The sequence below is a fragment of the Tribolium madens genome, unplaced genomic scaffold (genome assembly GCF_015345945.1).
Source record: "Tribolium madens isolate multiple individuals breed KSU strain unplaced genomic scaffold, Tmad_KSU_1.1 Scaffold_20;HRSCAF=117;Tcas5.2_LG4, whole genome shotgun sequence".
NCBI lineage: Eukaryota > Metazoa > Arthropoda > Insecta > Coleoptera > Tenebrionidae > Tribolium > Tribolium madens.
In genome coordinates, this window is record NW_025400985.1 from 3,522,462 (window position 1) to 3,549,345 (window position 26,884).

Sequence of the window (26,884 nt, forward strand, 5' to 3'; positions counted from 1 at the left end):
GCGCAGCGAAAAAATCCGTAATTCAACACCGAAGTCTTCTCCGTATAGTGTTACGATTTAACATCTTGAACACGAACAAGTTATCAAAAAATTAGGACGGAAAAAATGTGAAAATTCTCGTCAATCGACTGATTATATTATTAGATGCTTCGAGAATCGATGCGACTTATATGGTCGAGCAATTTGTCATGAAGTTTTTTAAATTGCGTCGACATTTTAATTGTGGCGGTTTTTGTTGGTTGCAATATCGTTAATTGATATCAATTATCAGGATTTACAGGTTTACAGACTTAATTCAATGCAGAACGTTTGTATCGACGCAGTATAAATATTAATTATAACAATCATTGAGCGAGTTTCTTAAATACATCAAAAAACGTGAATTAAAATTTTTATTCGAATTATGATGTGCTCCGAATTATAACAAAGCACGACCAAAAACCAACTTAGGGTGGTCCATTAACAACTGTAAATCCGGTGTTTACACTACAAAAATAAAGTGTTGACCCCTAGGAAGCGACTACCTGTTCAAAAATTACCAAAACAGGTGCACACTTCACCAGATTCACTGCAGATGGTGCCCCTTTAATAAATTTAAATTTTATTCGGTAATTGTGCCCTTTTAAAAGACTATATTTTGCGCCACTTCAATTAGAATTCAGCGCTTGTCCAAACTTCTTAATCAAGAATTTAACAGTTCATATTTGTCTTGCAGTAGCCTCATCGCCGACAATTACCAGTCCCACGTCGGGGGCCTCGACAGTCCCGTCCTCTCTGGCCCCAACAGCCCTGCGGGAACTCTACGGAAATGCCGCCACGGCCCCCGGCCATCCTCTCGCTTCGCTAGTCTCGCAACAAAGGTTTCTCGAATTGTCCAGATTCGGTTTAAGACATTACGATTTGGCCCAGCATATGCTCACCCAACAAGGGGCCGTCACGAAATTGCTGGGTAAGTTTTAATTTCCCTATATGGGATAGCTTTTGATCGGGTGTCTTTTGTAACTGAAGGAAATTGGAAATTGGCAGAAGATGACAATGGAAAATTAATTTTCGACGATAAACGGTGATTTATCGAAGCTTAAGTCCTGCCTTATTAATTTATTAAGTAGAAGATCGATGGAAGGCTTTTTTATAACGCAAAATATGTTGTTTTTGTTGGAATTGTATTATGATGAAACTTTATAAGGGGAAAAGAAGCATAATAATGGTCATTAATTATACACCTAGTCTTTAGCTAATTTTTTTAGATTTTGTGAATGACTAAGGCCATTTAACAAATTGGAAATAATTCAAAATATTTTAATGTTAAACATGAGGAATGAACATAAGCTGCCACCAAAATAATCGCACTATTTATCATCAAACGAAGATTCTGAAAACTAATCAGACATTATTTTTCATCTCCCAGTAACATAAGTGTTTTAAAAGACTTGAAGGTATATAACAGTTTGTAAATAAATTAAACAAATACTTAATTACATTGGCCCCCAAAATTAAACGGGCAACTAAAATTTTGGGATTTTTTACATTGCAATATTTTTGTTATTCCTTGTCGGATTTCGACGAATTTTTGTTCGGCTTAAAGAACGAACTTTGCAGAACATTGTAATTTAATACAATAACATTTCTAATTTTGTATTGTGAATGTTATACCTAAAAGACGAGAGCACTGTTTTTTACTTTTTTTTATACTGAGCTGTAGTGTGCAACAGACACAAAATTAAGTTTTTAGTTATTTCAGATTATTGCCCGTTTTTTTCTGAATAAGGACCAATTTGTTTCAAAATTGTATCTTCTGATACCCCAGAGATACAAAAAGACCTTGCTTTTCTAATGTATTCGTTCAAAAAGTAGGCTACATAAAAGGGTAGTTAAACTGAAAATTATTGCTTATGTCACCAGAAAAGCACAATTACGTCTTTAAACGCAAAAAATCTGAAAAACTTGGAACTTCAAAAGATTACAATAAGTAAAACGGTTAATTATTGGAAGCTTCCATGCGCCTATTTTGACGTTTTAGCACATTCGGCCTACTTAATACGAAATCGGAAATGAAATGCTTTTTTTGAAGTTTTATATCTCTCATGTCTCAAGAATTAAAATTATTGAAAATGTGGTACATAATTCAGAAAAGAATGGCCAATAATCTGAAATTAGTAAAAACTTAAGTTTGTTTCTGTCGCACACCACAGCTCACTATAAAAATAAGTAAAAAAACAGTGCTTTCGTTTTTTGAGTATTACATTTAGAGGACAAAACTAGAAATGTTATTGAATTAAATTACAATAATTTACAAAGTATTATTTTTAAACTATTACAAAGAGTAATAAAAATATTATGTCAAAAATATAATAATGTAATATGAATATAATATGAATATAATATGTTTTGTACGTACAGTCGGTGGACATAAAAACTGGGACAAACATGACGTCAAAAAATTTTCTGTCTGGTAAATTTGGCTTTTTACAAAAAGTTATGATAGCATATTGTCAGAAATATCAATAAAGTGTAAAGTGTACATTTACAAGGATTTTATAAAAAACGCAATTGATTTAGAATCTCTTTAGCTTCAAAGAGCTTCAACAGTCATCTTTAGATTGCTGCCATTTTTTTTTTTGAGTGACAATTCAAAAAATTGAGCAAATGAGCAAATTTTGGATGTCCCAATTTTTTATATCCACCGATCATAATTTTCATAAAGGTTTAATCCAAGTTAGTATTGAAGAAAATTGTATTTTATCTTTATCTGTATTTTATCTGTACACCGAATAATAATAATAATAATGAGCCTAAAAATTTTTTGAAGCAATCATTTTAAAGATATTAAAATATTTGGTTTCAATAAATTAAATTTAGTAACCAGACAGCTCTTCAACTTTAATTTATAAATAGTTAAACCTTAATGCATTTACCAAAATGTTGACGATAAGACCGACATGAATTTCATTTATGGAGAATCTTTAAAAAACGCTTGCCAGGCTACATATTTACACTTGAGTGCAAAAAAAACGCAAAATGATTTTTTTATAATGTAATTTGGCCTGTTTTTGGACGTTGTCTTTGTTACAATTTCATAATTGTCAAGCATCTTCCAAACTTCTATCAAGTTTTTCGTTTTTAATACTGACTATGACTATGTAAATCTCTGAATTTGACAATTTTGTTTTTGAGAAATTGCGTTTTTTTTGCACTCAAGTGTACAATATCCAAATAGATTCCCTCCTCTAAAAACTAGAGTAAAATCAATATGACTTACAGAAATTTGTCAAAAATAAAAATTCAATTACCGTGTTTAATTTATTAAAACCAAATGTTCTAATTTTCACCAACGTTGGTTGGTTCAAAAAAGTGTCAGGCTAATTAGGTATTACTTGTGGGATTGTATTGGTTTGACGCTAGTTATGTGAAAATAAATCTTTTTGTAAATGCAATATTAGGTAGGTGATTCTCATATTTTCAGATAATCATTATTTGCTAACTAAAAACGGATGTGTAAATTGAGAGATGCAATTTCAAACTACCATTGGTGGGTACATTTTATCACAAAAATCAATGCATACAGAATTTTCTTATGAGTTGGTTTTGAAACTCTATCTGGTTTTACTTCTTCTGAGTCTAATTTTTGAATGGTGGTAAAAGTGTTAATGGAAGTAGTGAAGAGAGCGTCCGATTCATTTGAAATTCATATGTTTTGCTTGTTTGCATATTTCATTGTTGGAAATATTGCTCTTAAACAAAGATACCTACGGCTTTGGCTTCTGTATATTTTTCAATTAGTGTATTTATCCGTGCTTGCTTATTACTGATTAGATGGCCAATTTAACGTCCCGATTAAACGGAATGAATTTTCCTGGAAGCGGTCGATAAATAATATGATTTAGTAAAATCTGGACGTACTTATCCGTGTAATTAGCGACTTGACTGAGTTCTTATTGTCAGAAGCGCGTCATGGTTTGCTTTCGAACAAACGACGGAAGACCAGTTACACGAACAAACGGATTAAGTGTATAATAGTGTGTTATTATTTGCAATATTTCATATTCCGATACATTTACCACATTATCAATTGCGATCTAAAAGCTCCTCTTAAAAAAATTACAGCTTTTGCTTGAGTGCACTCGATGGTGGTGTTCAAAGTTCGGTCTTGGATTCTCCCGTGAGCTTTATTAACACGTTTGTCTTATTGGAAAAAAATCGGGATTATAATTAAGTAGCTCAGTATTTATAAATGTTCGGTTTGCATTAGCATATCTGATAGTGTGATACAGATCACGACTGGTCACTGTGAACAGTTGGCCGATATAAACCTTCTTATTTAATATGTAATCGGTCTTCGGACACCGTATTGTTACCGAGAGAGGGCGAAAACGCCGCCATAAATTTCCACTTAATTGTTGCTGAAAAGCAACCACGATTTATACCGACGAGGCTTGTTGTTATTTATATCCATAATTCGTAATAAATGATAGGATTTCAGACGTAATCCTGAGATTTGTTATAGATTTTAATTACACATTGCCGCTTCGATTAAGATCTTTGTTTTTTACGGACGCTTCCGATAACCATCGTCTTAATCATAGCCATTAAATGAAGCGGGAATTATTTAGGCGCAACCATTCATTATACGATCACAAATCGCACCTCGCAGCTCCAACCGACTATTTTTATAGAGGCGATGACATTGTTCAGATTTTATTCCCCCGAAGTGAAAGAACAGAAGTATTTCAGCATGTCATAATGTCTAATTATCGATTATAACGAACTGACCGATTTTTAAATATTCATCTTCACACTAAATTTGCTCAATTTAAAAAATAATTAAAGTAAGAAAATATAATAAACCACCACACGAAAATTCGTATTCTGGTCGCCACGAGTCAACTAAATCCAATAATCTCTATACATTTTTTATTGGAGTTCAAACAAAATGTTGCCTTAGAAGTTGGTTAATCGATCATAACCATAAACGACATATGTATGTACTTATGTAACTGTAACTAGAAACGTCAAGAACATTCGATGTTTTAAACACAACAATTTGTGAAATAAAAATAAAAGTATTGGGCTTTTTTTTTCGTTTATAATTTTTTGGTTATCAAAAAATTTTATATTTATGTTGTTTCCTAACATCTAATCCGGGAATGATATTCATAATTATGTGAAACTTGAAAAACAGTCAAGTTTTCTCTATAATTGTTGGTAATCTAAATGTTAAAAAATACGTTAAAGCTCATTTATTTGGCATGAGTAAAAATTTTGACATTCGTTTGGGTGTATAAGGGTTATCAGTTGTATCGAATTTTGTAATTTTATCTAAAATGGTTTCTGAAATATTGTAAAAACACCATTAAAAGATCCACCCGCTCTCTTATACCAGGTGAATAAAAAGTATGGAACCAAACATTTTTTGCTTAAACTATTTATTTTTTAAAAAAACTAATTGATTAGTGATATAGTACTATAAAAATGTGATGATTTAACAAGAATAACATTTTTCGAAATTTCCTTTTGTTTTTGAATTCTACAAAAAAATATTTTTTTAAATGGCAACCCACTATAAAATAATTTTTCTCATAAAAGCTATACTCTAAGGATTACAACTATCAGCTTTATATTTATTTTTTTCAAAAAAATTTTTACACATAAATTGCAATTTTGACAAAAAAAATCGCATAACTCAAAAACAAAACAAAATTTTGTTCTAAAAATACAATCACACTTTTTATATTACTTTAATTTATATTAATTATTATTTGCTGGAGGCAAATGATTAAAAAAATAAAACCGCTTGGTTCCATACTTTATATTCACCCTGTATAATATTTTTCGATAGATGTTTATAAGAAACTTTTATCTTAAAATTGAACATTCTATCACCTGATAAAATTTGTAACAATAAAAACGGAACACCCTGTATATACGTATACGTTTAATAAAAATTATATGTATCCGGAATAACTGTTCCGTTTCCTGCAAACTGTGAATAATAGTCTCATTCAAATTTTGCATTTTTACACACCATTGCAATCTTATCTACTTATAAATCAAGAAAAATCAAAATTTGAATTATCCCACAATGTACTAAGTTATTTTAAATAGCTAACAAATCTACTAAATTGGTCTACTTCCTACCAATTTTATCAAATACCTATCGAGTTGTAATTTGATTGGTTTATTAGATACTTTTTGCAATTTAGTTTTCTCAAACATGAATTTCCACCAACAAATTAATATTTTTTTGAAATCTTGTCACAGAGAGTGTACTAGTAACAATGTAATGTATTTATTAAAAGTTGATTAAAATGGGAACCTATTGTTATTATACAAGGTGATTCAGGAGGAATAATGAGCCTGACCAAATTCTCGATGAATCAACCACCATTACTTTTCGCAAGTTGCTTTGCAACAAATGTAATGTTGGCTGCATCGAGAATTTAGTCAGGCTCATTATTTCTCGTGAATCACCCTGTATATTTTATTAAAATAGGTTCGACTTTGAAATTTGTACCTTCCCCTTAAGAAAATGAAGCCCACTTCAAATTTGAAGAATTTTCATAACATTAATAAAATAATGATTTCACTTTTTTAAATTGAATCGTCTGACGATGAAGTAAAACTTAGATGTGCTTTAATTTTTTTTTGTAATAGTGAATTACCTAACAAAAATTGTAGTTGTGAATTATATGTTATACGTCTGAGGCAACAACCATTAAGTAAGGTTATATTTTTCACTGTCGTATTTCTGGGTAATAAATGTGCTAGTAGAGAAAAAAAGATTTTTATGGCCTCGCATTTATTATATAAATAAACAGCTCGGTCATAAAAAATCTCTTCTCTACCTTGTGATATAATATACTATTGTATTGCACTGCGATCATGCACCCTGTCAAAACTTGTTCTTCATTCGACGGTTTTTGTAGAATAAAAAGTAAACTGTGCTCCAAACCTTTATATTCACCTGATTGGACCATAAAAATTCGCATAAAAACATTCACCAAATATTAATTTCAAGAATGTTATAAAGTGGTATCGTGGCAATCTTGAAACATGTGTGTGGCAAGTCAAGAAAAATAATTTAAAGAGGATTATATCATAGCTACTAATAATTTCTTTAAAAAATTATGTTTAAGATTTATTATTAGTCATTTACCGTGTTTACTTATTTAGCAAAGATGAACATAGATGTCAAGTGTCTTTTTTTCACATTTTTTTGAAAAAAAATAATTAAATCGTAATGTCAATTTTGTAAAAAACGACGGTCGCATCTTTTACACATTGTTACAAATCTGTATTCAACTTGTCTAAAGTATATGTACATAAATTTACGTACCGAATTAATAAAATGTTGTTAATGCCTAATAATAACAATAAATTAAAATGTTACTGTCAAATTTCGAAAATAGTTCGATTAATAATAAAGATTAGGAAATTTGAACAATTTGTGGAATGTTAAATATTCGCTTCCACGAAAAACTACACAACGGTTTAGAATGTTGAAGACTTGATTTGGAATTTACGTTTTCTCGTATTCGGAATTACGTATTGAGGGATTTTGAGAGTATTCCAGCGTCAATTTTGAAAATGAGCGGAAATTATTAAGTAGTTTAGATCGGTAAATCGCCAATTACAACAGCATTCAATGCAGATTCGAAGCTACTGTAATGTGAATTGAAGCCGTGAATGGTGTTTGCAATTTACTCTCGAGTCGATTTTTTCAAGTCTCGATAATTATCGCCAATTCAGCCGTCGGAATTTAATTCAGTCGAGATTCAGCCGTGATAAAATTTAGCGGAAATATTGCAAATTTCGTGTCACAATCTGTTTGCCGTAATTAAAAAATTACGTGTAAAACAATTTTCAGGAGTAATTAACGGAAAAGAGTTTTGTCTGCATTCTGGTGTCAATAACATGCGATTCTCCGAAGGTGCATTTGTTGCATGTTTTAAAAACATGTGTTTGATGTCATCTTTTGACCGATTATATTGTAAAAAAGTCTAATCGTCACGACATGTTTAGAATATTGTAAAGATGGCCTTCGTCCTGGGGTGTGTTTCATATAATGTAAGTTCACGGTTTGTGCTTCCGACATTGGAACGAAACCGTATTCATTGGCTGGTCCCTAACGACATGTTTGCGTTTCATTATTTTATTAGAGTAATGAGTAACGCAGCCGCTTTTTCGTGGGGGACGAATATCGATTCGAAAATGTCGTTGTAAAGTTCATTTTTGTTTATTGTGAAGACGATGATATATCTTACAAAAATTACAATCCTCATGCACGTAACGTACAATTGAGCTGAAGCATGACTTGTTTTCTCCTGGCCCTCCCTATCGTTCAAGTAATTTTGCTCATCATAAACGGATAGACATGTGTGAGTACCTGCCTTTTACATCCATATAATTACTCCATTGTAATAATTATAATGGGCTATTACTTCAACCCATGCGAGACCTTACTTTTATTCACTGTTACAGACGCTTTTTGCAAAATTTATTTTTCAACGTTTCATGCACAAAAACTCGCCAAGCAATCAAATATTTAATTTGTATTCCAGATTTCTTTAAAAAATTGTTTGGAAAATGTGCTACTTTGATTACAATAGATGGTGAAACTACGTTTATTACGTTAATGTTTGATTGGTCTTTGAAGTCAAAGAATGTTGCAAACTAACAGTTTAGGTGTAACTAATGAAGACTAACCTCACGAAGACCAATTGCGTGTCAAAAGTCGCAGTCAGTGAATACTCATGTAAAATAAGCTTAAGAGGTATTTTGGAAAGTAACTGCATTTAATAACACACGTTTTGGTCTGAAGTGGCAAATTGTTTTCTTGGAAATTGGCAGAATGATTAACTCTTGTCTTTTCAGAACGAAACATGGATGAAAAGACATACAATTAAAGTTTTGTTGCTCAATGTGTTACTAATTAGCAGTTTCAAGCAATTAGCATCGGCAAATTGTATAGATGTGTAGCTGCAAGAGTATACAAGTAGTTCACAATAAACCTATAGTATTTTCAAATGACTGTCCAATGAGATTGTCAACGAGGTGGAGCTTTTTAACAGATGCTTGGAAGAGTACGAAACACTATTTTATTCAAGCGGAAGAGTTCTATTTGGAACAATTTCTGCGAAAACTGTAACTCGTACTTTTACCAAGCACCTTGTTTAGATCTCATCGACCAAAGCTATTTAAAATGACTATATCTAAATAATAAATACGGTTTATGCAGAATGAATACTTAAAAAAAAAATTTTTAATAAAAATAAAATATCTATTTTAGCTTCTTTTTTTTTCAAAATCGTATTTTTCAACTTCTTTACAGATCAATAAATTTTTCTAAAAAAATTAAACATTTTGAAAACAACGAAATTAAACTTTCCAGATATAGGTATTTTTAAAACTAGTTTTTGCTTAAAAAACGTTTTTTGCTATTTTTAATCTTTCTTCCGGGTCTGGTCCCCACCGTTTTTTGTCTTTTGTAAACTTCAATAAGAAATCCAAGTGAGTTAAAAGTAAAAATTTCAAGTGCAAAAGAGTTTTAAGATACCTACATATATTTTAACAACTTCACTTTTTGAACATCACTTTGACCTAAATGTTTCAGACTCTTAAAGTTACAAAATTATAATTAGTGTTTATTACTGTGTTTATGAATTAGAAAATAAAATAATTTGTAGGAGAACACACTTTTATCTAAATTATTTATTTAACATATTGTTGAAGTTGAGTTCTAAAAATTTTTATTTTTTTTAAGAGGCAACGCACTATAAAACTATTTCTCTCATGAAAGTTGTGATCTAAGAATCACAACTATCTACATTATATTTAAATAAATGTTTACATAAATTGTAATTTTGCCAAAAAAAATCGCATAGCTCGAAAACAAAACAAAATTTCGTTCTCAAAATACGATCACATTTTTTATATTACTTTAATTTATATTAATTATAATTTTTTGGGAGCAAATGATTTACAAAAACCGCTTGGTTCCAGACTTTATACCGGGTGGGGCATCGGTTACGCGCACTTGATAAATCGCGACTTCAAATTAATTAAAACTGGCCATATTTCATATACCTAACTAATTATTGATAGGGTATAATTTGAGAATTTTTCTAATTTTTTTGGATAATAAATGAGTCCGTAACAGTTTTGTGTGTTTTTTCTGTTATATAAAGTTTTTACACTAAAGGAATCTGTACCTGTCAGCGCATCAAACTTTGATATCACAATTTCAAATTTTGACTTGGTTAGCCAAATAATCGCTTTTTTTATTTAAACACAAACCAGACCCGTGATTTATGACAAAATGGTATAATTTGCCAACAAAAGAATCATTTACTGGTAGCCGACCGCTTTAAAGGGTCTTTTTGTTGTAAACCTTGGAATCGTACCCCAATTGCAGTTCCCCATTGTCATCTAAATTTACGATGGCACAAGTAGCAGGTCATAAATAAAAATAATTTTCAAACTTAAGATGGAAAATTGCTTTTAATTCAAAATCTAATTGGTATTTTTTTTCTGATTTTGTAAACAATTGTAGGAAGTGAATCTGCGTAGGTCAGTATGAAAATTAGAATTAAACTTTTTGGGAGAAAATTACTTTTTATTTTTTTCTTTGGCTTTGTAAATGAAAAATTACCAAAAAATTAGAGAATGTACCTTAATAATGCCCAGGTAAGTATGAAAAAATTCAACAATTTTATTTAATTAGAAATGGGGATTTTCTTTTTGGGCGTAACGGATGCCCCACCCGGTATTCACCCTGTATAAGTATAAGGAAAATAAATAGCCACAATCCTATTTTTTTGCATCTAAGTTCACTGATTTTAAATTAATGTACAACTTTTCTTCATAATATAACAATCAAGAAGCCCTTCACTGTGTTTCAGTCGAATCTGGATCCTTTTTGGTTGCGAATAGAATTAGGTTGTAGGAAATATTCTTAAATAAATATTTTAAATTGTTTTTAAAATCATCATGACTTTTCAATGTTTCAATTCATTAATAGGTAGGTATATAACCAATAAAAATATATTTACATGACTTGATATAAACAACAAACTGTTGACTTTAATATCAACATCAAATGTAGATATTTACACAAAAATATCAATTATTTGCATATTGTAATGACGCATTTTTTAAAATTCTTCAATAATGTATTTGTGTCTCTGACTGGTTAATTATATTATTTATAGTTACTTTAATCGTTGATTACGAAGAAATAGTTTGTTATTGGTTAGCATATTTTTGCATACGTCCTTGTCAAACACATAATTGATAGGCGTGATAACAGATTTTTGGCTAAATATTTGACGTTACTTCTGGTTGCATTTGGCCAGTTATTAATTTTTATTTAATTCCGTTTCTTTATTGTTTGAAAAATGTAAATCCGGCCAACGGTTTTAATTTCCGTACAATTCTATAACCACCAACTCTGTAATAATAGAGTTTGTTGTATGATTAAATATTGATGTTAGCGTTCTATTGTTTTCTGTTTCACAAGCTCGACCTGAACGAGGAGTGAAAAATATTTCTATTGTATCAAAGGAATTTTTGATGTGGTTGAAAAAATATTATAGTTATCAATAATCGAACTGTGAATTAGATGACAAGTTTCGTGGTTGTCTCCACTTTCCACTAACGGATGAGCTTAATTTAATTTCGAAGCGTGACTGTAATTTTGGGTGTGAGCATTAATCGAATTTGGTTTCTTTAGAATTAGAAAGGTTGAAGATTGGAGACGCGGCGGCAATAAATCTATTGTTGAATTCGAAATAAGTATTTTGAATGCGGAACTGTCATATCAGAAACCTGAGCGATAAATAATGGATCGATATATAATTATACTTAGTTGAAATTACAGAGGAATAGTCAAATGGCAAACGTGCTTAAATAAATAATCCTCGTAGCATTTTAATGCGATATGATAATTCCAGTTATTAGAGATATTAAATGCTCCCAGACAGTCGGCCATTTTGTAGATCGCATGTTAGGGAAACCTTGGCAGAGTAAGTAATAGGTAGGCTGCTTGCACAATGATAACTTGCTAGTTTGCGAGACCGTATAAGAACTTTTGAATTATACACATCAAATCAGAAGAGTTCTACATCTTGCACGGTACACTACCGCCAACACTTCCAACACTATTGGCGCTACTCGAAACTACTCGTTTGCTTTCTGAGCCATAAATAAACAAAGGCGATCGTAGACAGGCGTTAATTATATACACGGACAACTCCTGCACAATGACCAAGAAATATGGCTTTCTCAACCGAAAATCGATGATGAAATATATCATCTATGAAGGCATTTTTACCAAGACTACATCTTGTCTTCTATTGCTTCTATTTTACGCCAAATTATTGTATGACGCATGTTTGCGTGTTTCAAATGATGTTGTGACATTGTAATTGGCAGGTAAGGGTCGTAATTGATTATTCATAGAAGGCTTACGTTATTTTAATGGAGGTACAATTATTTATTTTATTATTTTTTGTAACATATTAAAAGAAAAAAATATTTTTATTGGTCTACTTTTTAAGAAAGGTACCTATTTATTTGTCTCTGTAAAGTTGACATACGAAAAACTGAAAATATTTTTTATCAAATCGACAGTTTTCTTCAAATTCTTGCAGGGTAAACATGTGATTGTAAAAAGAGAATCTGTGTTACAACGTATAAAAAAGTCGAAATTTAGAAGAAGAAATTATAAAGTACTTTTTTTAATCCACAATTAAGTATATCCGGTGAGTCATAAGAGTCTTTGATACAATTTTTTTCAAAAATTAGGTTCGTTTTTCTACGTTTTCGTTTGATTTTCTTAAAGAGTGAAAACCACATTGACGCGAGATGTCAACAACTGTCACAAGTGTCAGATTGAATGATTGAAATTCAACGCACTCTTGGTGCATTTTTTTTTGTTTAATTTTATTTTTTATGGATTTTTAGCCCAAATAATATGAATTAACGAAAATCACCCTTCCGTTGCAATAACGGTTGGATTGAATTTTCAGTTTCAGTTTCAGAAGTTTGATATTTTCTGCTATAGTGGCAAGCAAAATTGCTCCGTGGTTAGAGAGAGATGGTTAAATTAATTTTCACACGGGTTGAGAGAGTTGGAGCTATCACGTTTTAGTAATTTTAGTAATAGATAATAATAATTGATAAAGAGTTTCAATTTTATTTAGTAAAGTGTCAATCGAGACTTTTCAAAACATCGTGCTACAAAAGACTAAGAAAGCGTCAGATGTACTGGATTAAAATTTTCAAGACTTGCAAAAAAACATTTAAAAATTTCTTAAAGAAATGCTTAAATTAAATAAATGTCAATCGAGACTTTTAGTGGAGAAGACTAAGGAGAGTTTTTAAAATATCATATTACAAAAGACAGTTGGGGAGACTCAGAAAATGTCAAGAAATACCAGCTTAAAAAATTTCTACACTTACAAAAAAAAACAGTTAAAAATGAGAAATGCTTAAAATAAAAAAAAAAAAGATAATCGAGACTTTTTTAAAACCTCGTGTTGCAAGAGACAGTGGGGGAGACTAAGGAAGTGCCTAGAAATACCGGTTTAAACAATATCTAGATTTGCAAAGAAAACGTTTAAAAATTTCTCATTTCTTTCAAATTTAAAAAGTTTCTGCTGATTTAGTGATTTAGTCTATTTTTTGTGTAGACTATTTTTAGTGTTTAACCGTGCACCTAATAGTAGTTTTGTTAATTTTAAATTGAGAAAATATATATGCGTTAAATTATTTTTTTTATCTTGAGGTAATTTTATTAATACTAATTGAATCCTTTTAAGTTGCCTACATTTTAAATTTCATAGAATTCCGTTGGCAAATAATAGAGATAGTTAGACCCGAAAGTCTTACATGAGACATCCTGTATATCTATAGAGAGTTTCAAAATGATTGACATCTCGGTAGACGTTGAAAGTGTAAACCAAAAAACCAAATGAAATGACATTTTAGTGGAATTCTGTATGAAAAAGTAACGTAACCTATTTGTCCAAGAAAAATGTGTAAAAAACGTGAACAGACAGGAAATAAGAGGCATTACACATTAAACACAAAAACCACTTAAAAACGACAAATGTCACAAATTGTGAAAAAGACGTATCTTTAACTAGTGGGTGCAATCGTACAAAAATGAACAATTTAGAAATCTTGAAGTTCCTACAAATGTTGCCACCTTAAATTTCCACAACCTACCGAGATGTCAGTCATTTTGAAACGCTCTATACAGTCGCATGGAATATATTTTAGTCGTCAATATCATTTTTTGGTCAACAATAATAGAAAGCCAAGTCGATGTTTAAACTATTCTTGACCTTTTGAGACAAAAAAGTCAATCACAAAGAGTAAATTGCAATTTTCTGAAAGAAAAAATATTTTTTTAGTGACGACTAAATGTACATTTTTTTTTAAACAACATAATTGCGTTTTTTGTAATCTTTTATAAATTTCTTCCCGGCCAAGAGATGCAATGGCCTGTTTCTCGACCATCAAAAGGTTAGAAATCCGCATGTAACAATAGTGATTGTGAATTAAGTAAATTTTTTTACTTGCTTTGTTTTCTCTTCTTTGATCAGATTTGACCTAACTTAATCTAACTAAAGAAGTGCTATAAGTGCTGTAGTTTTTCAGTTTTAAGTAGAATAAGTCTTTTTCTACTTGATTTAGTTGGACAAACAAGTGGAAGTAAGTGATTTATGTTGTTAAATTTAAATATCAACTTTTTCTAAATGTTTGTGTAATTTACTTATTTGATTTTTCTTTTAAATCATAATGTTGTCACTATTAATTATTATTAGCAAGATTGTTGACGCTATTTTAGCTCATTTATTATTAATTATCATAATTAAGTAATAGATTATATCATATCATATCAGAATTGACTGAGAACATAAGATATGTAATTGAAATAAGGTGTCTAAAGTTGGTGCGTAGTAATTTTTAATAATTATGAATAATTAGAAAAAATTTTCACGTCTGTACGAAGATTTTGTAGAATGATTTTAAGCAGTTTTACACCTTTTATTGTATATAAGAGCTGATTAAACAAAAAAGTTGGTAAAACAAGATTTAATCCAATATAATTAATAGGCACCTAATACCTCTTGCATGCGAAACCGTTGAGTAAATGTAAAAATTCTCTTCTGACATGATTAGAAATTTATATCGTAACCTGAGGAAAATTGGTCACGTAGAAAAAAATTGCTGAAACTAGAAGTATAGTAAAGTTATACCTACTTATTTTTATTGCTTACGGGACTGCCTGAACTCAAAGAACCTGGTGACTGGGTTATAAACAGTTCGTAGAATTGGGTGTATCGAACTAAAATTTAAAAAGACTGGTCAAGTTAAAGTAGGTTGTTTTTTGTGGTCTATTGTTTGGAATTAATCGAATAAAAGTGCTTTCGCTTGTGATTCAAAAATTTATTAGTTAAGAAAGTGTGTATTTGGGTTTAATTACGTTCATCGGCACACCTGTGGTTTTTTGTTTCGTAAAATTATAATATGTAGCGTAAATACGTCCGTTCTCCATAAAAACTGTCCATGAATAATGCATGATTGATTTATCTTCCTAAACATAAATGTTTTGCAACATTAAGTACGCTTTTAACCAATTAAGATACGATCGAATATTCACGTTACATGATTTTGCAGTAAACATTCACAAATATTTGTGATAATTGGTCGCGATACGGGGGTAATAACATAATGTGACTGTATTTAAAATGTCCTGCGGAAATAAATAACGAACGCTAAAGGATTATGAAAAAGTAATAATTACACTTGCATGTATACAAAGTGTTCCAAGTAGCCGCAGTGCTCGGGGCGCTCCATCCACGGTCTCACGCAAACCCAGCTTGGGTGCCCACGGATCGGACAATTCCTTTAATGTCCTTTAATTTCCATGCGTGTGAGCTTTAGCCCCGAGTCGGCCGTTTTTGCTCGGCCTTTCCGAAAACGTGCGCTTAGATTTCGTATTTGAGACATGTCGGAAAATTCGGGGAATGCCGCTGGAAAAGGAAAAAAGGCAGCAGCAATAATTCCGCTAAAAAGTTTATTGCTTACTGTTATGCCAAAGTAAGCATTGTTGTTTTGGAAAAACGAGTAAAAAGCTAAGCATTGATACAATGGTTTCCTTAAATAGTGCTAATAAGAACTTTGCAAACAGAATACATCATGAAATCTGAGGAGTGACAAAAACCAGGCATCCATTCGGCGTACGCCGAAGAATGTAGCGCGGCCGATAAATATCGGCTATTGCAGGAACAAATTTATAGACAAGCGGCCGTTTCAATTTACAACTTTTGTATGTAGTTTTTTTTTCTCGGTGAAGTTTTTTCTCTGGCCGCGTGTCTTGCATCTGTCCATGTTCCATTATTCAACGCGATTTTCTCCAAATTCTATTAATATTTGAGCGCAAGCTGGACCGAATTTCCAAAAAAAAAACGTACAACACATACTGTCACGTGGCGCAAAACTAAATCAGAGTGGGTTTCGATGATGAAAGATTATCGCTGGCTGCCTCGTTGCAAATCTTCGGACCAGTCTGAATACTATGTCCATAAAAGATTTTTATATCACTTTAATGACACAAGTTTTTGTTTGCCAAAATTTATAAGAGCGTTTAAGTGTGTCGTGAATTTATAAGCAGGAGACAAGGGAAGTGACTGGCGTGGATGAATGTACCCTTCTTTAACTATAGACGTGGCAGATGTCGCGCTGATATTTATTGTTCTTCAACTTGAATACAGGTCATCACTAACATAAAGCAGGTGGTAATCCTTTATTTTGTAGCTCTGCTAAATGGCAACAATTCTTCTCTTATTAGCCAAATTACCTACAACAGTTCACTTGAAAAATGTCAATGGAAAAGAATCTTAACGGGTATTTTTTCCATTAACATTATATGTATTATAGGTATCGACTCTCCCAACAAAAACTATAGTAACTCAAAAATTACAGTTTTGAGAAAAATTGCATTGAATCTTTGATTGTTAATAACTGTTTAATATTATTGAATATTGCTAAGGGTCTAAATTTTGGTAATACTTAATATTGTTTATTTAAAGAAATTTTTTCTCATTGTTTTTGTATTTTGGGCGCTACATAAGCCATCGTACTTAAAAACCAATTTTTATGAGTTACTATAGTTTTCGTTGGGAGAGTCGATATGATTCCGATTCATTGTATTGCTCATTATAAAAAATAACAATATTTCAAAAAAAACACAATTAATTAGGACACCTTGGGCGCCGACTTTGTGATGCATAAACAAAAAAACGCGAAAAAACGATTTCTTCTTCCCTATGTTTACTGAATTTATTGTATTTAATATTTAGAAAATTTAAAAACAATATAATTTTTGTATAGTACAAAAGAAAAAAATCAATAAATAACATATGCTTAAAAAATAGTACATGGTCAAAGTTGCAAAATGATTTAAATTGTTGGGTTTTGAAAAATAATACACTACTGTTAAATTTGAAAAAAAAATTGGAAACTATTTTTAAAAAATGACTGAAAATTTGTATGAATGTTCGTAAATCTAGTGCTTAATACAACTTGGAGGTATCAACTTTTCGTAATTGCAATTGATTTGAGTAAAATTAGGGTATATTAAAAACTAAGCCTATTGGTTTTTGATTTTTTCATTTTCAAAAATATCAAAATAATTTTTTTAATTTTTTTGTAATATTCTATTTAAATGTAACATGCAAAATTGTAGATAAAGGTAAAAAAAGTGCTTTTTTCATTTTGATGAAGATTACACAATGCTCAGAACAATTAATTTCTTTAATTCTTTTGTAAAACTTTGATCAATCGGTCGGAGAAAACAGAGCTTTTGGCCGTAGATTAGGCTATAAAAAATCTAATGAATGACATATTTCTCCCCATCAATATTTGTGAGTGCGGTAGATTTACTACAACAACAAAAAAGATATCATTTTTTTCCTTTTTTTTTTACATTAATGTTGCATGTAATTTTTTTTCAATCGTAAAAACATCTTGCAGAAAATTGGTTGCTGAGATATCGATAATCAAAGAAAAATAGTTAAATTTAATTTAAATTTCGTTTTATTTTGTACTCACCTACCAGAATTTCTTCAGCAGATAAAAATTACTTTATTTCACTATTTCATCTACTGAAATTAGTTGATAAAAGCACTCTTTAACATTGAGTGCAAAATAAAAGATTTTTTTTGTTAAAAGTCAAATATCTCAGCGGTAAATTGACGTAAAGAGAACATAAAAAAGCAAATTAAAGCTGAATGAACAAGCTATCCGGCTCATGAAAGTTTTTTGTTTTCTAAATTTTTTGGAATAGTAAAAGGTTTATGTAAAATGTTTTGTAGTTTTGAAGTTTTTGAGATAATAAGAATTTTTTTCTAGGAGTTTTTCACTAAAGAGCTTAATTTTGAATTAATTTAAAAAAAGGAAAAACAAAATAAGATAACATAAACAATGAATTTGATCTATTTTCTCGAAGAGGAAAAATTTAAAACATCTTCGACATTAAAAGTAATTTTAAAGAATGCAACGTCACTAAAAAAAATCAAATAAATACGAAATTCCAAATATTATTAAGAGTTTTTACTATTATTTTTTTACCGTAAGCAACCCATTTTTCAATGAGTGCATCCGCCCCGATGCACCCATGTAGTCGGCGCCCATGATGTGATCAATTTTTAGTTCTTTAATGGCCTTGTCATTTGACATCGTTTAATTGCTTTTTATTTCAAAGATTCAGTCAAGTTAAAAATATTTTTTGATAGTGGCTTTCGCAGCCTACAGTTTCTCAACAAGACTATAATGCGCCGAAAGTTTTACGCTATACGTTTAAAATCGATTGAGTACTAAAATAGAATACTATTTGTTCCAACGTATCTCCCGAAGTATTTTCTTGGTAATAATCATTCAGAATTATACCATTCCAGCTTTTTGTTCTGAATTTAGTGTTTTTCGATTCAAATTACCTCGAATTATCAAAGAACTCATGCCCGTTATGACTATTTTTTTGTTTAACTTTGAGAATAAATTGTTACGCTTATTATCTTTCCGAGAAATTCGAGGTAGTGTACTCTTTTCGAACCAGCATAACTTTTAACCTCTTCCGTTCTTTGAAACTTTTTTTTATCAAACCGTAACGACAAAATTTCCGTGTGCAAGGTGAAACCAATTGTGGTTACCAAAATTGTCATTTTTTGCAGGCACGCTTCGACCGCCTGGACTAATCGGTGGCAGCAAGCCCAAAGTAGCAACTCCGGCCGTAGTCTCGAAGATAGAACAGTATAAAAGAGAGAATCCGACGATTTTCGCATGGGAAATACGAGAAAGATTGATATCAGAAGGTGAGTAAAAACGCGCCCATTTAACACAGAAAGAAAAATTAGCAATTACGCGGCGATTATAATTGCGGAAACGATTTTCACAGAACTAGAAACGCCACCTAATTATTATCATACACGATTTTTGTGCGTGTCAATTTAAACCCGTCATAATTAAATAAAATTAAAAGAGATATACGTTCCGTGACGAAACCGTGACTTTTCGAAAAGAAAAAAAATTACTGCGTGTGAATGAAAACACTTATTTCGATCAACAAAACCGCAGGTAAAATAACTAAAAGAAATGACAATGTTTAAGGGGCTTTATATTGTTTAGGTTGGCCAAACTGCCAGTGCCGAGCCGGTTATTGTTACGGAAAACCACACCTAATTATACGTATTGTGAATGTAGGGAGGATAACGTAAATTATACTCTTTTTTTTCGAATAAAAGATGCTTGCAACCATAATGCAGCCAAGAATTTATGTTTTCGACAACTTCAATTAAATAAGACTTTCTGGCAAGCAGGAACGGGTAATTAGCCTCACGGCTAGCGCCATTCATTTAAATCAATGGCGGATGTGCAACTAAAACTGATTTCAATTTTCGGATTTTTTCAAAACAACCAAGTGACTACGAGACGCGATGCCTCCAGTAATAAGCTTTACTTCTTCATTTTGTCTCCGCCAGTGGAGCAGTCTCGGATCTCAATTGTATCGGCCCCCGGGACAAATCGGAACCCACCTCATGTAATTATACTGTGACTGATGAATGATTAATAATTGTATATTTATCATATGGATGCATTGATCATGATCACACTTGGATGCAAGGATGAGATACCATCACTTCGATTTGATTTATCTGCATGTTAATTCCTTATTCAGACCCTCTGGCAGCAGTGTGTCTATCAATAAACTCAATCCCAAGCGGTGTTTCCTTTATTTAGTTGTTTTTTTTTTCTTCTTTTACGGCAGTACCACCGGTACCAATTGAATTTTTTCAAGTCTAATTATGTAATAAAGCATTTTGGAAGCATGGTGGGCCCCAATTGCAAATATTCATTTAAAATAATAAGATTCGAGTCTGCTTCAATTCAATAGTCAAGTTGGCTATGGTCATTCAATTGGACACGCGACTCAAAAGAAAGATTGTCTGTTGGATTCTTTGTGTGGCGCTCACGCCTTATAATGGCACATGTAGTTCCGTCTCTATTACATTCCAGCACTATTGTAGATCCAGCAAAGATTTATAATTGAATAATATTTTTCTCGCATCAGGACGTATTCAGCTTGGCAGCTTCAAGTAACATAATTTGGAGCATCTATTGATGTACCGCGTGAGTTGGATTTAGATTTATCGTTTTGGTCTGGAAACCAGCTCTCGGAATTGCAATAAAATGTCAACCATCTGCGTGGTTTCTGGCTTTGATTGAGATAATGGCGTGGCTTCCGGAAGGCTGGAATTTCGAGTCGGCCGTGACAATGGCAGTGTTTGAATGTCTTGCAATTTGGTTATTGGAACGAATTTGAGTGTTGGTTGAGAGAGTCGCTGAAGGTTGCTTTGTCAGTGTCGTTGTGAGTGTGACATTTTATTTAACCGAGGCAAGTTTAATTAAGAAGCTTCCTACTTAAAGATTAGTCGAACCTTGAAAACATTTAGGATATGGTCGTAGCGGATGTATCCCAAGTAATTGCTCGACTGTGTGAGTAGGCATTGTGTTGAACGGTCCGGTAAGCAATCTAGTTAACGTGAAATCTCGATTTCATTTGTCACACAGAGGTGTGGTGCCGGCGAAGAAATGAGACCAATCACGCCCCCTGGTGCGCAGAAAAGATCGCAATGCGAGGGTAGCACATCTGCAGGTGGTCGTGAGATTGACCACCAGACCGAGAATTGTCCTCGCCGGAATTCCGCCGTGCCGGAAGACATAAAGCCAACTCATCGTGTAATCAAAATTTCCTCCATATCGATAATAATTACAACGTCTTCTTATTGTCTCCCAAGATCACTTCTTAAACTCGAGGGTGCTCGAGGAACTATTCATTCTTTTGTGGTCAAGTCGAGGATCTTCACTTCGATTAAACAAACAGTCTGCCCAGTCATTACATTCGAGAGTTTTTAAGAAATAAAAAGTCACTTTGACTTGCCAATCCAATCTTTCTCGGAAACACAACCGACGAGTTGAACTTTCGGAGAAATCTTCTCCATTTCATATTGCACACGGGACTAATGATGGGCGATTATCTTGTCAGCCAAGCGATCACAAAAGATTTAACACTTTATGGTAATTATTTATTGCAGGTGTGTGCACTAATGCAACGGCTCCATCTGTAAGCAGCATCAACAGGATACTCAGAAATCGCGCGGCTGAAAGAGCTGCAGCGGAATTCGCACGAGCTGCCGGCTATGGCCTCTACCATCCTCATCCTTACGCAGCAGCAGCTGCTGCATTTCCCTGGCATTCACCTTTGTGGCCTAATAGTCCTTTGGGACTTCAACCTCCAGGTGCCGGTGCGTCTATGATGGCTGGTTCCCCTAGTTCCTCTGGTTCGCCACATCCTGATCATGGCCTTTTGAACTCACCCCCTGGCACTCATCCTGACAGCAAAGACGATTCCAGTCTGGACAGTTCCGAACAACCCAAATTCAGAAGAAACCGGACAACTTTTAGCCCCGATCAATTAGAAGAGTTGGAAAAAGAATTCGAGAAGAGTCACTACCCTTGTGTTTCAACACGAGAGCGTCTGGCGTCAAAAACCTCTCTGTCGGAAGCCCGGGTTCAGGTACGTCGTCAATCTAACATTCATATATCGGACTAATGATGGTAAATTGAAACCAGGTTTGGTTTTCTAACAGACGAGCGAAATGGAGACGCCACCAACGCATGAACCTCTTAAAGCAGTCCTCGCCGGGCCCCCAAGGCAGCCAGTCTTCGATGTTCGGCGGCCGCTTGACGCCCTCTCCGCACTACACAGCCGCTTCCACCCCTGGCTCGCCGCTTACTACTCGCACCGGGGGACCGACGGCTTCCTCCCTTTTGTTGCAAATGGGAGGAGAAAATAGTGCCTTCAAGGCTTTGGTACCGAACCAATTGTTGGCGCATGATAACATGAGACGTCTCAGTGATTACGCGACGGATTCCGAGGAGGAGATTAACGTCAACGACGAGTCTGACAATGACGAGCCACGGAGGCGGAGGTCGCGGTCTTCGAGTCCCGTCGAAGTAGTCGACTCACCGGCCAAAGAGACGCCCACATGTCAGCCTTTGCAGCTCACCATGCACGATCGCGATTAATTTACGATTACGTACATGGTGAAACAACATTACCAAAGCAATTCAACTCTTATAACACTTATTTATCTCTGTAAATACTATTTAAATGACGTGACGGATACACCAAAAGGTTCCTCCACTCGGCTCGCAGATAATTAATAAAGATAGCAATTTTGTTCCAAAATCAGAAAAGACTTTTGCTCAACTCTTAACACAACATTTTTCCAGTTAAACCGGTTTAGATCAAGTCAGGTCAGGTCAAATTATTTCAAATTACTAGTCATTTCTTGTTTTTGATTTTGGAACTGTCTATCGCCGGTGACCTGAGTCTCTTCACTTAGTGTTGATTTTCTAGACTAAGAACGAGAATTGTAGAAATAAGTGGATGCACTTGTAAATAAAAGGAGAATGAGTTTGAACGTACTAGAATAGAAGGAAACTGTTGATATTTAAATTATGTGTATATGGAAGACGAGGAAATCGTCTTAGTTTAATAAATTGCTTGGTTGTCGTGTTTGTTAGAGAGCGTAGGCTTTTCTAATGAATGGACAACAGCGGCAACTCGTCCATTGTATAGTAGCCGTAAGAAACTGTAATAATTGTTAACGAAATACAATTTGCATAAACGTTTGTCTGAGTTATCATTGATCCGTTCCAGTTAAAAATCCGTTGCTCGAAGAGCAATACTCCCATCGGTTAGTTTCCTTAAAGGTAGGAAAAGACTTCCTTATTACATTTGATTTGATTGATGAATTAAACATTAACGATTTATTCGCTTGTTATGAGACCGAATCGTATTGGAAAGAGAAATGTAAATGCTGTTTTGAAATAAACGTGGAATTCCGATATTCAGCGTCGTGTTAACACAATAAGGAGTGTCGACCAAAGTGGATGGTAGCCGTGTGGATTTATGAGTTTAACTAATACTTGTAGGTCGATAACAAGAAGGTATCGCGTCGTAAACTAGCCGGGAATGTGTGTGATTTTTCGAAAATTCGGACTGCGACATTGAAGAAGACATCACGGGGTCGTAAAATTAAAGGTGCTCGTAAAATTTAACGACAGATTATGGATTCATTTCGAACTGATTAATTTGTTAGGTTTACGAGAGCGATAGCGGACAAATTTGTAATAAATTCCATGGTCGAGCTGAATTTGTTTGGAAAACTATTCGGAGGTGTTGAGAAATCAGGTTTTGCTCCGGATATTTTTCTTAATTAAGAGTCGTCTCGCGTGTTTTCGGATTTTCGGTTCATTTATATGGAGCTAATCGGAGGTGATAAAACTTTGGGGCATTTTATTTAATTAAAAGATTAGATGACTGGATGACCGAAAATCAAACAAGTTGAAATATGGAAGCGATTAAACCTATTTTATGGTTAATAAGCACTCCCGACCGGATTATTTTATATCGGTCGTAACTCAGCCAGAAATTTTCTCCGTTTATCTGGCGGGACATTTGAACATATTAATTCCTTCGCGGTGTGGGCGTTTACGTGCCAATTATTTCACAATGGTGTTTGCTTCGTTAAGATTTTATGGCGACTAAAGTGTCTCAAAAGTGCGAATAAGCGCACAGAATCTCACTTTGAATTTATGTCTTTCCATTTTACAAACCTGAAATGGTCGTTTGAGTGTTTTTCATTGATACTCATTTATATACAGAAATAATTAGACTCTATTAAGATTTGCATACATAATTCGGGTTTCTGTTTCAAGACCACGCGATATTCCTCAACTGACTAATTCGGGCTCCGGTGGCTCGGATTGAGACACTATTGTAATATATTGCTGCGATTGGAGACGTAATCCTGTTCAACACCGGACAAGCTCTGTTCAACAGTGCTTGAAATTTGCATAACCGGATAGTTCACTTTAACACTGATCTTTATAACTTTATTTGTTTAAACGCAATTTTGATTATAGCCCCACACTTTCGAGGACTATTCCCGTAATAGTTATTATGACACATTTAAAACGAGCTAATAAATCGAATTTAATGCGAGATAAGTTTAATGATGTTTCGTGTACAAATTAATTGCGTTCACTGACTATTTTATCACTTGACACTTCAACATTGTATACAAAAGTGTAATTTTTGCATGTGGGCTGAAATTGGCATTCCTTTAATGTTAATCGGAATTTAGCACTGCACAAATTAACCGGAAACTAATTAAATTCTCAGCTCTCATCACGTACTTTGCATATCGTAAAATATTAATGTGAATTTTATTAAACAACACTCAAACCTGTCAAAAACCATTAACACAAACAATACGCTCGAAAAATTAATTTTATTCATAATAACAGATTGTTCTCATGTTTCGATCAATTTACATTTTGATTAGCCTGCCGGAATTTCGACTAACCGGTGAACTTTAGGTGAATGGTAGCAAAAAATCAATTAATGACTAGTTAATTTCGCTATACACTTGAGATGACGCCAAATTTAGCAAACACCTGGAGAGAAAATAGAAGGAAAAAATTGCCGCTGCAACTTGTTTCTTCACCTAATAAATTAAATTTGGAGCTTTACAAAAACTGCAAGGTGTCGTTTGTTTAGTCTTTAAAAGTAAAGATATACTCTATTTAGTTTAAGAGGTTTCACTCATTGTAAAAAGCTTAGTACTGTTACAGACCTCAATGATGGTAATCTTTTACAAAAATGGTATATCTGATCGTAACATCAATCACTCATTTCAATAGATAGATACTTGTGAAATTCTAAATTGATTCTTATTAAGATCCTGTTGACTTGTTTCTGACACAGCATCAAAATCTTTCCTATTAAATTTTATTTGCTTAATTAACTGATATAATTAGAAAAGACTATAAACCTACTTGTCACGTCAAACACTTACTATTTTTTAGGTTTCAATAAAAAAATACAATCTATACTTTAAAATTTTATTTTTCTATTTCGCATTTGTTATAAAGATGCAAAATGCAAGTTTGTAACGCTGTTTGTGGCAACTTTTTATACCATCACTGACTGCAAACGTAATTTTTAAGTAAAAAATGGTACGAATTAAAATATTTCACCGAAACTAATACTGTTTCAGCTATTTTTAAGCGATTTGGATACCGCATACTTGAAATTCATCAGTTTAATTGCAAAATATAATGATAAATTTAATTTAAAATGCGCTTAATAAAAATAGTATAAAGAACATGTGTTACAACTTCTCATTGTACCGGGTGGTGCAAAAGAAATCCCCACTTCTAATTAAATAAAATTGTTGAAATTTTTCACATTAACCTGAGCATGGATAAAGTACATGTCACAATTTTTTAGTAATTTTTTATTTACAAACAAGAAAAGGAATTTTTTCCCAATTCTAATTTTTATACTGACCTACGCAGATTCAATTCCTGTAATTGTTTACAAAATCAGAAAAAAAAACACCAATTCGATTTTGAATTAAACGCAATTTTCCATCTTAACTTTGAAAATCTTTTTTTTTTAAACCTACTACTTGTGCGATCGTAAATTTAAGTGACACTGGGGAACTGTAATTGAGGTAAGATTTCAAGGTTTACAACAAAAAGACCGTTCAAAGTGGTGGGTTACCAGTAAATGATTCCTTTGTTGGCAAATTATACCATAAATCACGTGTTAAAATATTATTTACCTAAATCAAAATTTGTAATTGTAATATGAAAGTTTGATGCGCTATATCTGATGTACAGATTCTTTAGTGTAAAAACTTTATAAGTAAATTAACAGAAAGTATTCATAAAACACACAAAACTGTTACGGTCTCTATTATTATTATCAAAAAAATTAAAACATTTCCCAAATGTACCCTATCAATAATTAGTTAGGTATATGAAATATTGCCAGTTTTAATTAATTAGAAGTCGTCATTTATCAAGTATCCCGGTATTGTACTCGTAAAACTCGCCAGTTATTTTTTAATGTACTGTTATTATAAAATTTCAAGCTCTCTTTTTTACTCACTGTAGACCACAAACAAATATTTTAAAGTTGTTGGATAAAAGTGAAATCTTCAATATAAAACAAAAACGAAATATGTAAAATATTAAAATTAAGTAGCGATTGTTACAGCAGGTGATGAATAAAAATTTCATCTGCAACATTTTGCAACTTTTCTGTTCCATAATAAGCACCTACTTTCAAATTTTTTTTATCAAATATTTTAGAAATGAAAAAACTGAAAAAATGTAGAAAATGCATGGACCACCTGCAACAATATTAAAGAATTAACAGTTCCAGCCCGTCTTCCAACAA

General features: G+C 32.6%; 1 protein-coding gene across 4 annotated transcripts in view; it reads left to right on the forward strand.

Annotated features, from left to right (window-relative positions):
• Positions 1-23,262, forward strand: part of LOC123004765 (paired box protein Pax-6-like) — a 28,908-nt gene extending 5,646 nt beyond the window's left edge. Inside the window, exons 2-5 of one of the 4 annotated variants that reach the window (XM_044398188.1) lie at positions 716-949; positions 19,239-19,379; positions 21,660-22,141; positions 22,215-22,544. In XM_044398188.1, coding sequence (XP_044254123.1) covers positions 716-949; positions 19,239-19,379; positions 21,660-22,141; positions 22,215-22,421 — 1,064 coding nt within the window. In that variant the 3' untranslated portion in view covers positions 22,422-22,544. Of the gene's footprint in view, positions 1-715; positions 950-19,238; positions 19,380-21,659; positions 22,142-22,197 lie in introns of all 4 variants that reach the window. The other 3 variants (XM_044398186.1, XM_044398185.1, XM_044398187.1) reach the window with 3 other exon arrangements.
• Positions 23,263-26,884: the final 3,622 nt, after the last annotated feature.